This window comes from Salvelinus sp. IW2-2015, linkage group LG7 (genome assembly GCF_002910315.2).
Source record: "Salvelinus sp. IW2-2015 linkage group LG7, ASM291031v2, whole genome shotgun sequence".
Taxonomy (NCBI): Eukaryota; Metazoa; Chordata; class Actinopteri; order Salmoniformes; family Salmonidae; genus Salvelinus; species Salvelinus sp. IW2-2015.
Genome location: NC_036847.1, coordinates 17587226 through 17599467, shown reverse-complemented (window position 1 = coordinate 17599467; position 12242 = coordinate 17587226). Strand labels below are relative to the sequence as shown.

Sequence of the window (12242 nt, the reverse complement as noted above, 5' to 3'; positions counted from 1 at the left end):
AAAAAAAAAGAGGAGAGAATACCTCCCACATCGGAAGCAAGTGTGTGCAGCGTGCATCTGTTCTTGGCCTGCTGGCAGATAAAACACCTCCTTGGCAGCTTGAACAGAGCGGTTGGCATACCGGTTAGGTGCATAGCTGATGCTGCGGGCAGGGTCAGGTGCTTGGACTGACGTAGTTGCTGTAATACTGCCTGTGGGACACAGGTGCTGGTGGGTCCCTTATCTCTGGCCTCTAAACTGGAGGGTGGGGCAAGCACAGGCGTGACCGAACTAGGCTGCTTAATGTCTCTTAAATCTGAGCAATCTCTCTGCGAGAGACATTTAGAGAAGCTAACACCTGTCCTTAAGTTCAAGCTACTTGTTAACAGTCTTCTGCGGTATCCTTACGTCGCTTCCTTACAGGACTTTTGGATGGCGTATCTTCTAACTGGACTACACTTCAGTTGTAGCGGCTCGTGGGGCATGAAACCGCTTTTTGGGTTTCGTTTTCTATCTCATTAGGCACAAGCATGTTTCAGTTTCTCTAGCAAACCTCATCTGATGTTTCGCTATCTAGCAGGAGAGGCTGCATGTCTATCCTGGATTACTGTCACTTGGAAGCCTTGTAAGGACTGTGGTTGTAAACACATGCGCTGGACCTAGAGCAGGGTCATACTTAAGCCCTGATTCTGACTCCCTGGGATGCAAACACGACTTTTTTGCCTCAATCATAAGAACGGCGCATCAGGAGCTTTTGGGGGTCTCTTGCTATGCGTGCTTCTGAAGGCTAGCTGTTTGTAAACGCTCTGTTGCACTCTTCTCTTGCAAGGTGGGAACGCAGGTACATCTAAGTGTGGTAAGCTGTTAGCTGGGTTTAACCTTCCAACGTACTGCGTAGCCTTGTGAGCCTGGAGAAATAGCCCTGACTACTGCATCTATATTTCTACTCAGTAAGCCTCTGTTTAAGTCGCTCTCTGATCTAGATGGGCAAGGCTGGAAAAAAATCAGTTTATCTTTCTGGCCCGGATTCACCTAATCTGACCAGATAATTTTAACTCTTTTGCGCCAAGTTTATGAGCTGGGCTGTGCATTGGGTAGAGCGGCACGCTCCCCTGAAAGATTGGCATGGCGGTTGGGGTGACGCAAGAGATCACTTGGCGTTTTCGGCTTGCAGTAAACTCTGCTAATTCCCACCCTTTGTTGTAGGTACGTTCTCAGTCCTCTATTCTGTGATGTATTCCGGCTGTTCAATATTCATGGTCCCGTTTGCCATTTTTGTTATCTAGACTGATCATCTCTGTATTTTGTCATTTAAGTAGCAACGAATTCCGACTGAACGCCATGCTTCTAACTCTGCAACTTCCTCTCTTTCAAGGACCATCATAATGTGAGTCCATTCATGATATGCGCGGATTGTCTTGAACTCTCTTCTCTGTCCGCACTGATATGTCAGGAATCACAATATCTTCTAGTAACTGTCTATTAGTCCGGAGTGTGCAATCTCCCTAACTACCTCTTTCCTGTAGTTCTTCCAAGCGGTTGTCAATGTTGGACAGACAGAACTTTACTGTGCAGGAGTGACTCTGAATTAATGGTCTTACTGTCTACTGATCGGTCGATCAACTGGCCTCAGGTGACACGAACTTAAACCACCAATTCCAGCTACTCTCTGACAGCAACACTTCCTCACTGCAGCCTGCCGAGTATAGTGGAGATGTTAGCTGGCTCGGAATTCAGCGACCAAGGATGTGGAAGCTGGTCAGAGTGTCCAGTTAATCAGCGATGCCTCCAAAATGTTACACCCTGAAAAAGGGTAGAAAGAATCACGAGAGCGTGATACGAATGTTTACTCATTGAACGTTTAGTGCAATCATTTTACAAAAGTAACACATTTACAGAATAACAGATCTACAGGAAATAAGTTGTGTAGGGTAAGGCTTATTCAAATCATAACAGTATACACTGTCCATACTGAAAACAAATACTATTTCAATATAACTGTCAAGCAAAGCTTTAACTCAGTAAACCATAACTCAATTTAACAGGCAACAAAGTGTTTGAAAACACCATTACACAAATAACGCCGCAAAATATCTTATTAACAAACGCACCGTTCACAACGACATAAAATGGCAAGTAGTAGCTCTAGCAGTACGAAGCTAGCTGCAACGAGCAGGGCTCATTACTCTCTGCAAATAACTAACTTCCTCATATGTTACTAAAACAAACTTAAACACTCTTGACATGTAGCAAGTTATTACATTTAATTACTATTTTTATCATCAATAACGTACCTGAAAAGGGGAGAAAGAATCACGAGAGCGTGATACGGAATGTTTACTCATTGACGTTTAGTGCAATGAGAAAAAGACCGCGAAATTCTCCGTGAACTGAGTGGAGACCAGAGCAATCGATCTCAGGCTCATAGATTAAGAGCATTTAGTAGATCACAGATTAACACTTTTATCCACGACAGCATAAAGTAATCAACATAACGTTAACACATTCCTCTCACAATTCGTACCCCTTTGTATGCTTGATGGATTTTAACAGAATTATATAAATGTTATCAATCTATCAACTAATACATGATCATGATCTTCTTAACCTTAGATGTTTTCAAGTCCTCACATACTATGAATTTACTAATACGTTTTAATGTATAACAGGCTATTATTATTTCCTTTAACTGTCACTCTCCCGACAAAATAAATGTTGTCCCAACATTACCAACAATGAACACTTTTATTTTAACTTAATATAATACATAAATACACACACGACGCACAACACTCTGAAGTGACAATGAATACTGAAGAGTCTGCTTAGGAGACGAATACTCTCAACTGTTTGAATAAAAATAGAAAGTTTAAGTTACCTGTGATGAATGTTGAAAACAAAAACTTTAATTTCTATATGCAGGAAATCCTATTTTAACTTCTTATGGCTGCAGGGCGGTGCCGGTACCTTATGACAACAGCCCGTCCAAGTGCAGGGCGCGAATTCAAAGATATTTTTTAGAAATATTTAACTTTCACACATTAACAAGTCCAATACAGCAAATGAAAGATACACATCTTTGAATCCAGCCAACATGTCCGATTTTAAAATGTTTTACAGCGAAAAACCACGTACAGTGGGGAGAACAAGTATTTGATACACTGCCGATTTTGCAGGTTTTCCTACTTACAAAGCATGTAGAGCGTCTGTAATTTTTATCATAGGTACACTTCAACTGTGAGAGACGAATCTAAAACAAAAATCCAGAAAAATCACATTGTATGATTTTTAAATAATTAATTTGCATTTTATTGCATGACTAAGTATTTGATCACCTACCAACCAGTAAGAATTCCGGCTCTCACAGACCTGTTAGTTTTTTTTAAGAAGCCCTCCTGTTCTCCACTCATTACCTGTATTAACTGCACCTGTTTGAACTCGTTACCTGTATAAAAGACACCTGTCCACACACTCAATCAAACAGATTCCAACCTCTCACAATGGCCAAGACCAGGAGCTGTGTAAGGACATCAGGGATAAAATTGTAGACCTGCACAAGGCTGGGATGGGCTACAGGACAATAGGCAAGCAGCTTGGTGAGAAGGAAACAACTGTTGGCGCAATTATTAGAAAATGGAGAAGTTCAAGATGACGGTCAATCACCCTCGGTCTGGGGCCCCATGCAAGATTTCACTCGTGGGGCATCAATGATATGAGGAAGGTGAGGGATCAGCCCAGAACTACACGGCAGGACCTGGTTAATGACCTGAAGAGAGCTGGGACCACAGTCTCAAAGAAACCATTAGTAACACACTACGCCGTCATGGATTAAAATCCTGCAGCGCACGCAAGGTCCCCTGCTTAAGCCAGTGCATGTCCAGGCCTGTCTGAAGTTTGCCAATGACCATCGGGATTGATCCAGAGGAGGAATGGGAGAAGTCATGTGGTCTGATGAGACAAAAATAGAGCTTTTTGGTCTAACTCCACTCGCCGTGTTTGGAGGAAGAAGAAGTATGAGTACAACCCCAAGAACACCATCCCAACCGTGAAGCATGGAGGTGGAAACATCATTCTTTGGGGATGCTTTTCTGCAAAGGGGACAGGACGACTGCACCGTATTGAGGGAGGATGGATGGGGCCATGTATCGCGAGATCTTGGCCAACAACCTCCTTCCCTCAGTAAGAGCATTGAAGATGGGTCGTGGCTGGGTCTTCCAGCATGACAACGACACGAAACACACAGCCATGGCAACTAAGGGTGGCTCCGTAAGAAGCATCTCAAGGTCCTGGAGTGGCCTAGCCAGTCTCCAGACCTGAACCCAATAGAAAATCTTTGGAGGGAGCTGAAAGTCCGTATTGCCCAGCGACAGCCCCGAAACCTGAAGGATCTGGAGAAGATCTGTAGGGAGGAGTGGGCCAAAATCCCTGCTGCAGTGTGTGCAAACCTAGTCAAGAACTACAGGAAACGTATGATCTCTGTAATTGCAAACAAAGGTTTCTGTACCAAATATTAAGTTCTGCTTTTCTGATGTATCAAATACTTATGTCATGCAATAAAATGCAAATAATTACTTAAAAATCATACAATGTGATTTTCTGGATTTTTGTTTTAGATTCCGTCTCTCATAGTTGAAGTGTACCTATGATAAAAATTACAGACCTCTACATGCTTTGTAAGTAGGAAAACCTGCAAAATCGGCAGTGTATCAAATACTTGTTCTCCCCACTGTATATTTATGTTAGCTCACCACCAAATACAAAAAAGCACAGACATTTTTCACAGCACAGGTAGCTTGCACAAAACCAACCTAACTAACCAAGAACCAACCAAACTAACCAAGAAACAACTTCATCAGATGACAGTCTTATAACAAGTTATACATAAATCTATGTTTTGTTTCGAAAATGTGCATATTTGAGGTATAAATCATAGTTTTACATTGCAGCTACAATCGGAAATAGCACCGAAGCAGCTAGAACAATTACAGAGACCAAATTGAAATACCTAAATACTCATCATAAAACATTTATGAAAATACATGGTGTTACAGCAAATTAAAGACAAACATCTTGTGTGAATCCAGCCAATATTTCCGATTCTTTAAGTGTTTTACAGCGAAAACACAATATAGCATTATATTAGCTTACCACAATAGCCAAACACACACAGCATTGATTCAAGCCAACAGTAGCGATAACGAATAAACCAGCAAATATATTAATTTTTTCACTAACCTTCTCAAAATTCATCAGATGACAGTCCTATAACATCATATTACACAATACATATATTGTTTGTTCGAAAATGTGCATATTTAGCGGCACAAATCGTGGTTATACAATGTGAATACTAGGCAAAATGCAATAACAATGTCCGGAGAAATCTTGAAGAGGCACCTAATCTAATCAATAATTATTCATAAACGTTACTAAAAATACATGTTGGACAGCAAATTAAAGATAGCTAGTTCTTAATGCAATCGCCGTGTTAGAATTCTAAAAATAACTTCATTACGACATGCAGCTTACGTTATGGCGAGAGAGCGCCCAAAATCTGGGCGCAAACTAATAGTACACATGTTCGACAGATAATATGAAATACATCATAAATGGGTCCTACTTTTGATGATCTTCCATCAGAATGTTGTACAAGGGGTCCTTTGTCGGGAACAATCGTTGTTTGGTTTTAGAATGGCATTTTTCCTCTTGAATTAGCAAGCACACTAGCCAAGTGGCGCGAAGCTCTCCTTCCTGAACAAACGCAGAGAACGCAACACGCCTAACCTCCGAAAAAAATTCAATAATATGATAAAACTATATTGAAAAAACATACTTTACGATGATATTGTCACATTTATCAAATAAAATCAAAGCCGGAGATAGTAGCCGTCAATAACGACAGCTTTTCAGAAGGCAATACCGGTTCCTTCTCGCGCCTTCCAGAAAACAGGAAATTTGTGTCACGTCATGCCAAGAGCTCTTATTCGACCTCAGATCAAGATATACACTCCATTTCTTCTCTCACTGCCTGTTGACATCTAGTGGAAGGCGTATGAAGTGCATGTATACTAATACATATCAAGCAAATTAATAGGGATGCCCTGGAACAGAGCATCGATTTCAGATTTTCCACTTCCTGTCAGGAAGTTTGCTGCAAAATGAGTTCTGTTTTACTCACAGATATAATTCAAACGGTTTTAGAAACTAGAGAGTGGAGTGTTTTCTATCCAATAGTAATAATAATATGCATATTGTACGAGCAAGAATTGAGTACGAGGCCGTTTGAAATGGGCACCTTTCATCCAAGCTACTCAATACTGCCCCTGCAGCCCAAAGAAGTTAATAATGGGCATGGTAAGAATTGACAACCAAAGTGCGAGTCATAATTCCCATGACACCTAGCAAAATCTGAAAAGCGGTTCCTTCATTTATTCTATAGGATATTTTTAGATTCACTTAAAATAAGGTCTGTGTTTCATGTAGGCTTACATCACGTGCTAATTTTATAACTGTGTAGATATCCATAGGACAAGGTAACTCTGATCAATATTGGCTAAATAAAAGCGAAGATAAAAAAAAATGTAGAGTGGATTTATGAAAATATGTTGACAAACGTTACCTTATCCTAGTGAGATTTACACGGGTATCAAAACGTTGAGGCGGTTTAAGCCTGCACGAAACACAGACCTTATTTGAAGTAGATCAAGACATTCTCTATGGAAGACATGAACGGTAAAATAACGAAGGAACCCCTTTCAAATTCAGCCGCAAGTTATTACAGGAATTATAACGCGTCGACTATTTCTCTCTAAACCATATACCTTTGACTAATCCGGAAACTATCACCTCGAAAACAAAACGTTTATTCCGTTCCGTATTTTATCTAATGGGTGGCATCCATGAGTCTAAATATTCCTGTTACATTGCACAACCTTCAATGTTGTCATAATTACGTAAAATTCTGGCAAATTAGTTCGCAAAGAGCCCAAACGGCCCAAACTGTTGCATATACCCTGACTCTGCGTGCAATGAACGCAAGAGAAATTACACAATTTCACCTGGTTAATATTGCCTGCTAACCTGGATTTCTTTTAGCTAAATATGCAGGTTTAAAAATATATACTTGTGTATTGATTTTAAGAAAGGCATTGATGTTTATGGTTAAGTACACATTGGAGCAATGACAGTAATTGATTGATTGTTTTTTATAAGATAAGTTTAATGCTAGCTAGCAACTTACCTTAGCTTACTGCATTCGCTAACAGGCAGGCTCCTRGTGGAGTGCAATGTAATCAATGCAAGTTTAGATCCCCCGAGCTGACAAGGTTAAAAATCTGTCGTTCCTAGGCAGAACGTTCCTAGGCCGTCATTGAAAATAAGAATGTGTTCTTAACTGACTTGCCTAGTTAAATAAAGATTTTTAAAAAGGTGTTTTAAAAATAATAAAAATAGTAAAAAAWAAATAAAAAAACGGCAAATCGCCGTCCAAAAATACAGATTTCCGATTGTTATGAAAACTTGAAATCGGCCTCTAGTATGTTTGGCAGCATGAGTGAAGGATGCTTTGTTGCAAAATTCTAGATTTAATTTTGGATTGGAGATGCTTAATGTGAGTCTGGAAGGAGAGTTTACAGTCTAACCAGACACCTAGGTATTTGTAGTTGTCCACATATTCAGAACCGTCCAGAGCAGTGATGCTAGACGGGTGGGCGGGTGCGGGCAGCGATCGGTTGAAGAGCATGCATTTAGTTTTGCTTGCATTTTAGAGCAGTTGGAGACCACGGAAGGAGTGTTGTATGGCATTGAAGCTTGTCTGGAGGTTTGTTAACACAGTGTCCAAAGAAGGGCCAGAGGTATGCAGAATGGTGTCGTCTGCGTAGAGGTGGATCAGAGAATCACCAGCAGCAAGAGCGACATCATTGATGTATACAGAGAAAAAGAGTCGGCCTGATAATTAAACCCTGTGGCACCCCCATAGACTGCCAGAGGTCCAGACAACAGGCCCTCCGATTTGACACACTGAACTCTGTCTGAGAAGTAGTTGGTGAACCAGGCGAGGCAGTCATTTTGAGAAACCAGGGCTATTGAGTCTGCCGATAAGAATGCGGGGATTGACAGAGTCGAAAGCCTTGGCCAGGTTGATGAATACGGCTGCGCAGTATTGTCTTTTATCGATGGCGGTTATGATATCGTTTAGGACCTTGAGCGTGTCTGTGGTGCACCCATGACCAACTCGGAAACCAGATTGCATAGCGGAGAAGCTATGGTGGGATTCGAAATGGTCGGTGATCTGTTTGTTAACTTGGCTTTTGAAGACTTTCGAAAGGCAGGGTAGGATAGATATAGGTCTGTAACAGTTTGGGTCTAGAGTGTCTCCCCCTTTGAAGAGGGGGATGACCGCGGCAGCTTTCCAATCTTTAGGGATCTCAGACGATACGAGAGGTTGAACAGGCTAGTAATCGGGGTTGCAACAATTACAGCTGATAATTTTAGAGAGGGTCCAGATTGTCTAGTCCAGCTGATTTGTAGGGGTCCAGATTTTGCAGCTCTTTCAGAACATCAGCTATCTGGATTGGGTGAAGGAGAAATGGGGGAGGCTTGGGCAAGTTGCTGTGGTGGGTGCAGAGCTGTTGACCGGGGTAGGGGTAGCCAGGTGGAAAGCATGGCCAGCCGTAGAAAAATGCTTATTGAAATTCTCGATTATCGTAGATTTATCGGTGGTGACTGTGTTTCCTAGCCTCAGTGCAGTGGACAGCTGGGAGGAGGTGCTCTTATTCTCCATGGGCTTTACAGTGTCCCAGAACTTTTTGGAGTTAGAGCTACATGATGCAAATTTCTGTTTGAAAAAGCTAGCCTTTGCTTTCCTAACTGCCTGTGTATATTGGTTCCTAACCTCCCTGAAAAGTTGCATATCGCTGGGGCTATTCGATGCTAATGCATTACGCCACAGGATGTTTTTGTGCTGGTGAAGGGCAGTCAGGTCTGGAGTGAACCAGGGGCTATATCTGTTCTTAGTTCTACATTTTTTTGAATGGGGCATGCTTATTTAAGATGGTGAGGAAAGCATTTTTAAAGAATAACCAGGCATCCTCTACTGACGGAATGAGGTCAATATTCTTCCAGTATACCTGGGCCAGGTCGATTAGAAAGGCCTGCTTGCTAAAGTGTTTTTTAGGGAGCATTTGACAGTGATGAGTGGTGGTCGTTTGACTGCGGACCCATTATGCACGCAGGCAATGAGGCAGTGATCGCTGAGATCCTGGTTGAAGACAGCCGAGGTGTATTTAGAGGGCAGGTTGGTCAGGATGATATCTGTGAGGGTGCCCGTGTTTACGGATTTAGGGTTGTACCTGGTGGGTTCCATGATAATTTGTGTGAGATTGAGGGCATCTAGCTTATATTGTAGGACGGCCGGGGTGTTAAGCATATCCTAGTTTAGGTCACCTAACAGTACAAACTCTGAAGATAAATGGGGAGAAATTAATTCACATATGTTGTCCAGGGTACAGCTGGGGGCTGAGGTGGTCTATAACAAGTGGCAACAGTGAGAGACTTATTTCTGGAAAGGTGGATTTTTAAAAGTAGAAGCTCGAACTGTTTGGGTACAGACCTGGATAGCATGACAGAACTCTGCAGGCTATCTCTGCAGTAGGTTGCAACTCCACCACTTTGGCAGTTCTATCTTGTCGGGAAATGTTGTAGTTGGGGATGGAAATTTACGGATTTTTGGTGGCCTTCCTAAGCCAGGATTCAGACACGGCTAGGACATCAGGGTTGGCGGAGTGTGCTAAAGCAGTGAATAAAACAAACTTAAGGAGGAGGCTTCTGATGTTAACATGCATGAAACCAAGGCTTTTGCGTTTACAGAAGTCAACAAATGATAGCGCCTGGGGAATAGGAGTGGAACTAGGGGCTACAGGGCCTGGGTTAACCTCTACATCACCAGAGGAACAGAGGAGGAGTAGGATAAGGGTACGGCTAAAGGCTATAAGAACTGGTCGTCTAGTGCGTTGGGGGACAGAGGGGGAAAAGGAGCAGATTTCTGGGCGTGGTAGAATAGATTCAAGGCATAATGTACAGACAAGGGTATGGTAGGATGTGAGTACAGTGGAGGTAAACCTACGTGTTGAGTGATGGAGAGAGGTTGTGTCTCTGGAGGGACATGTTAAGCCAGGTGAGGTCTCCGCATGTGTGTGGGGTGGGACGAAAGAGCTATCTAATTCATTTTGAGTGGGACTGAAGGCTCTACAGTGAAATAAAACTGTAAAAACTAGCCAAGACAGCAGTAGACAAGGCATATTGACATTAGAGAGAGGCATAAAGCAATCACAGGTGTTGATAAGGTGTGATCCTTTCATCCTCTAAACACCCATTGTAGCTTCATGATGCTACAGGCCTCAATGCCTCCACGGCCTTGGGAATGGAGTTAGAGGCCAAGCTATTGAGATCTGAAAACGTTTACTATTGAGCTGCCGGGAGGCATTGATTGCGTGAGTTCTTCAGCAGACTGAAGGTTGAGAAGACTTCTAGCTACACAATGGCTGTGTTCAATAGTACATTTCAGTTGGTGTCAGGCAACCTTGTACTTTCTCTTGTTTGCCAATACTGTCTCTAAAACCTTTTATTACTACAACATAATAGACATGTATTCATAATACACCATTTATTTAAAGTTGAAGGAAAACTATGTTAAGGTAACTGCAGCTTGTACTGTCAGTTCACAACCAGGCTTAGGTATTCAGCCACCACCCCCATGGACTTTTGACAGAAAATCCTCATGGTAGATTTTTATTTAATTTTAAATGTATCCTTTACTTAACTAGGCAAAGGACAACTTGGAGAGCATTACAACCTTGACATGTGTTGAATAGGGTTGGGATGATACCAGTATCGTGGCAAGGAAACAGAACACGAATCATCATTAAATCATTATGTTGTTATCCAGAGCACATGTATTTATTTTCCAAGCTATAGCACACAATATTTTACATACAGCAGGTTTTTAGAGGACCAGAGAGTTTGGTCTGCTTCGTGTTTTCATTTTTGCCATGAAAAAATATTGCGACACTGGTTTTGTCCTGGCCCTAGTGTTTGAATGGAAATGATGGAACTCTACAGCATTATGTTTTACAGTTGTTTGCGGGTTATAAAGTGGCCTATTCATGGCAACTTCAGTTACCACAACGTGAAATCTAAAGTGTAACGTAATTTCCAGTTATTAAAACAAGTCCATGGTGTGTTTTTAATTTCCATCGGTAAAAGGGTGAAAATGTGTCCACAAAGCCCACTTTTCCTTCTTTGCACATATTCAAATGATTTGAAACCCCCCCCCCCTTCTTTTAGGTGAAAGGTCACTTGGACTACATGCGTCAGATGGATACCATCCTCGTAGCAGTGGGCGTGCCCACCAGAGAAGTTCCAGGAGCTGGGGGCGGACCTCTTCAACCACTCACTATGACCGAGAGAAAACTGGACATAGCCATGGTCCAATCAGTACAAGGGGACGTGGCTGAAGAGCAAAAACTGGTTGGTTCTTCGGCTGGAGCAGATGAGACTTGCATGGGTGAGGGAGGGCAGCTGGAGGAAAAAGAGGATATGGGAGACGGTTGGGATATCCCCGACATATCAGATCTGTTGGACTCGCTAAACGAGATCGATGTTGTTACAACTGAAAACATTCTTGAGGGCAACCTGCAACAGAGTTCTGAGGGGAATGCCACTCATGAGGACAACTGTGCACCTTCCCATCTAGAGTTTGATGGATGGGGAAAAGAGCTGGAGGAGGAATGGGGGGAGGGAGTGGAGGGGACAGAGACTGACACTGAACACACGTCCTGGAGTTGGGAGGACACACACTGGACTCCCGAGCACAAACACATGGGACCAAACAGGCGGACATAGGACGTTACAGGACCAACTGCCTCTTCTCAACTTGAATTACCAACAACATCCCAATCGTGTGTGGAAAGACCTCCTTTACCTTCACAGCACACTCAGGTGCCAGAACACTCAGCTAAGTCGTCAGTACCACAAATGTTTAAAAAAATATTATTATTTTTTAAAGTATTTTTTTAGTTAACTATGGCAGTCTTACGTTTTGTCAATCATTTCATTTACAAGTTAATCTGAAAAAAAGTGTTGCATAATGTATAGTGTGTTCAAGTATTGTTGGTTTTATGTAGGCAGGATGTAAATTAAAAACATTTAATTACAAAACATTGAATTATAGACATCCCCCACTTTTATGGATATAAAGACAATGC

General features: G+C 42.1%; 1 protein-coding gene across 4 annotated transcripts in view; it reads left to right on the top strand.

Annotated features, from left to right (window-relative positions):
* The window catches only part of tmco4 (transmembrane and coiled-coil domains 4), a 96818-nt gene extending 84616 nt beyond the window's left edge, over positions 1-12202 (top strand). For all 4 annotated transcript variants that reach the window (XM_023991239.2, XM_023991237.2, XM_023991236.2 and 1 more), the window contains one exon: positions 11323-12202. In XM_023991239.2, the coding sequence (XP_023847007.1) occupies positions 11323-11880 (558 nt within the window). In that variant the 3' untranslated portion in view covers positions 11881-12202. The remainder of the gene's footprint in view (positions 1-11322) is intronic.
* Positions 12203-12242: the final 40 nt, after the last annotated feature.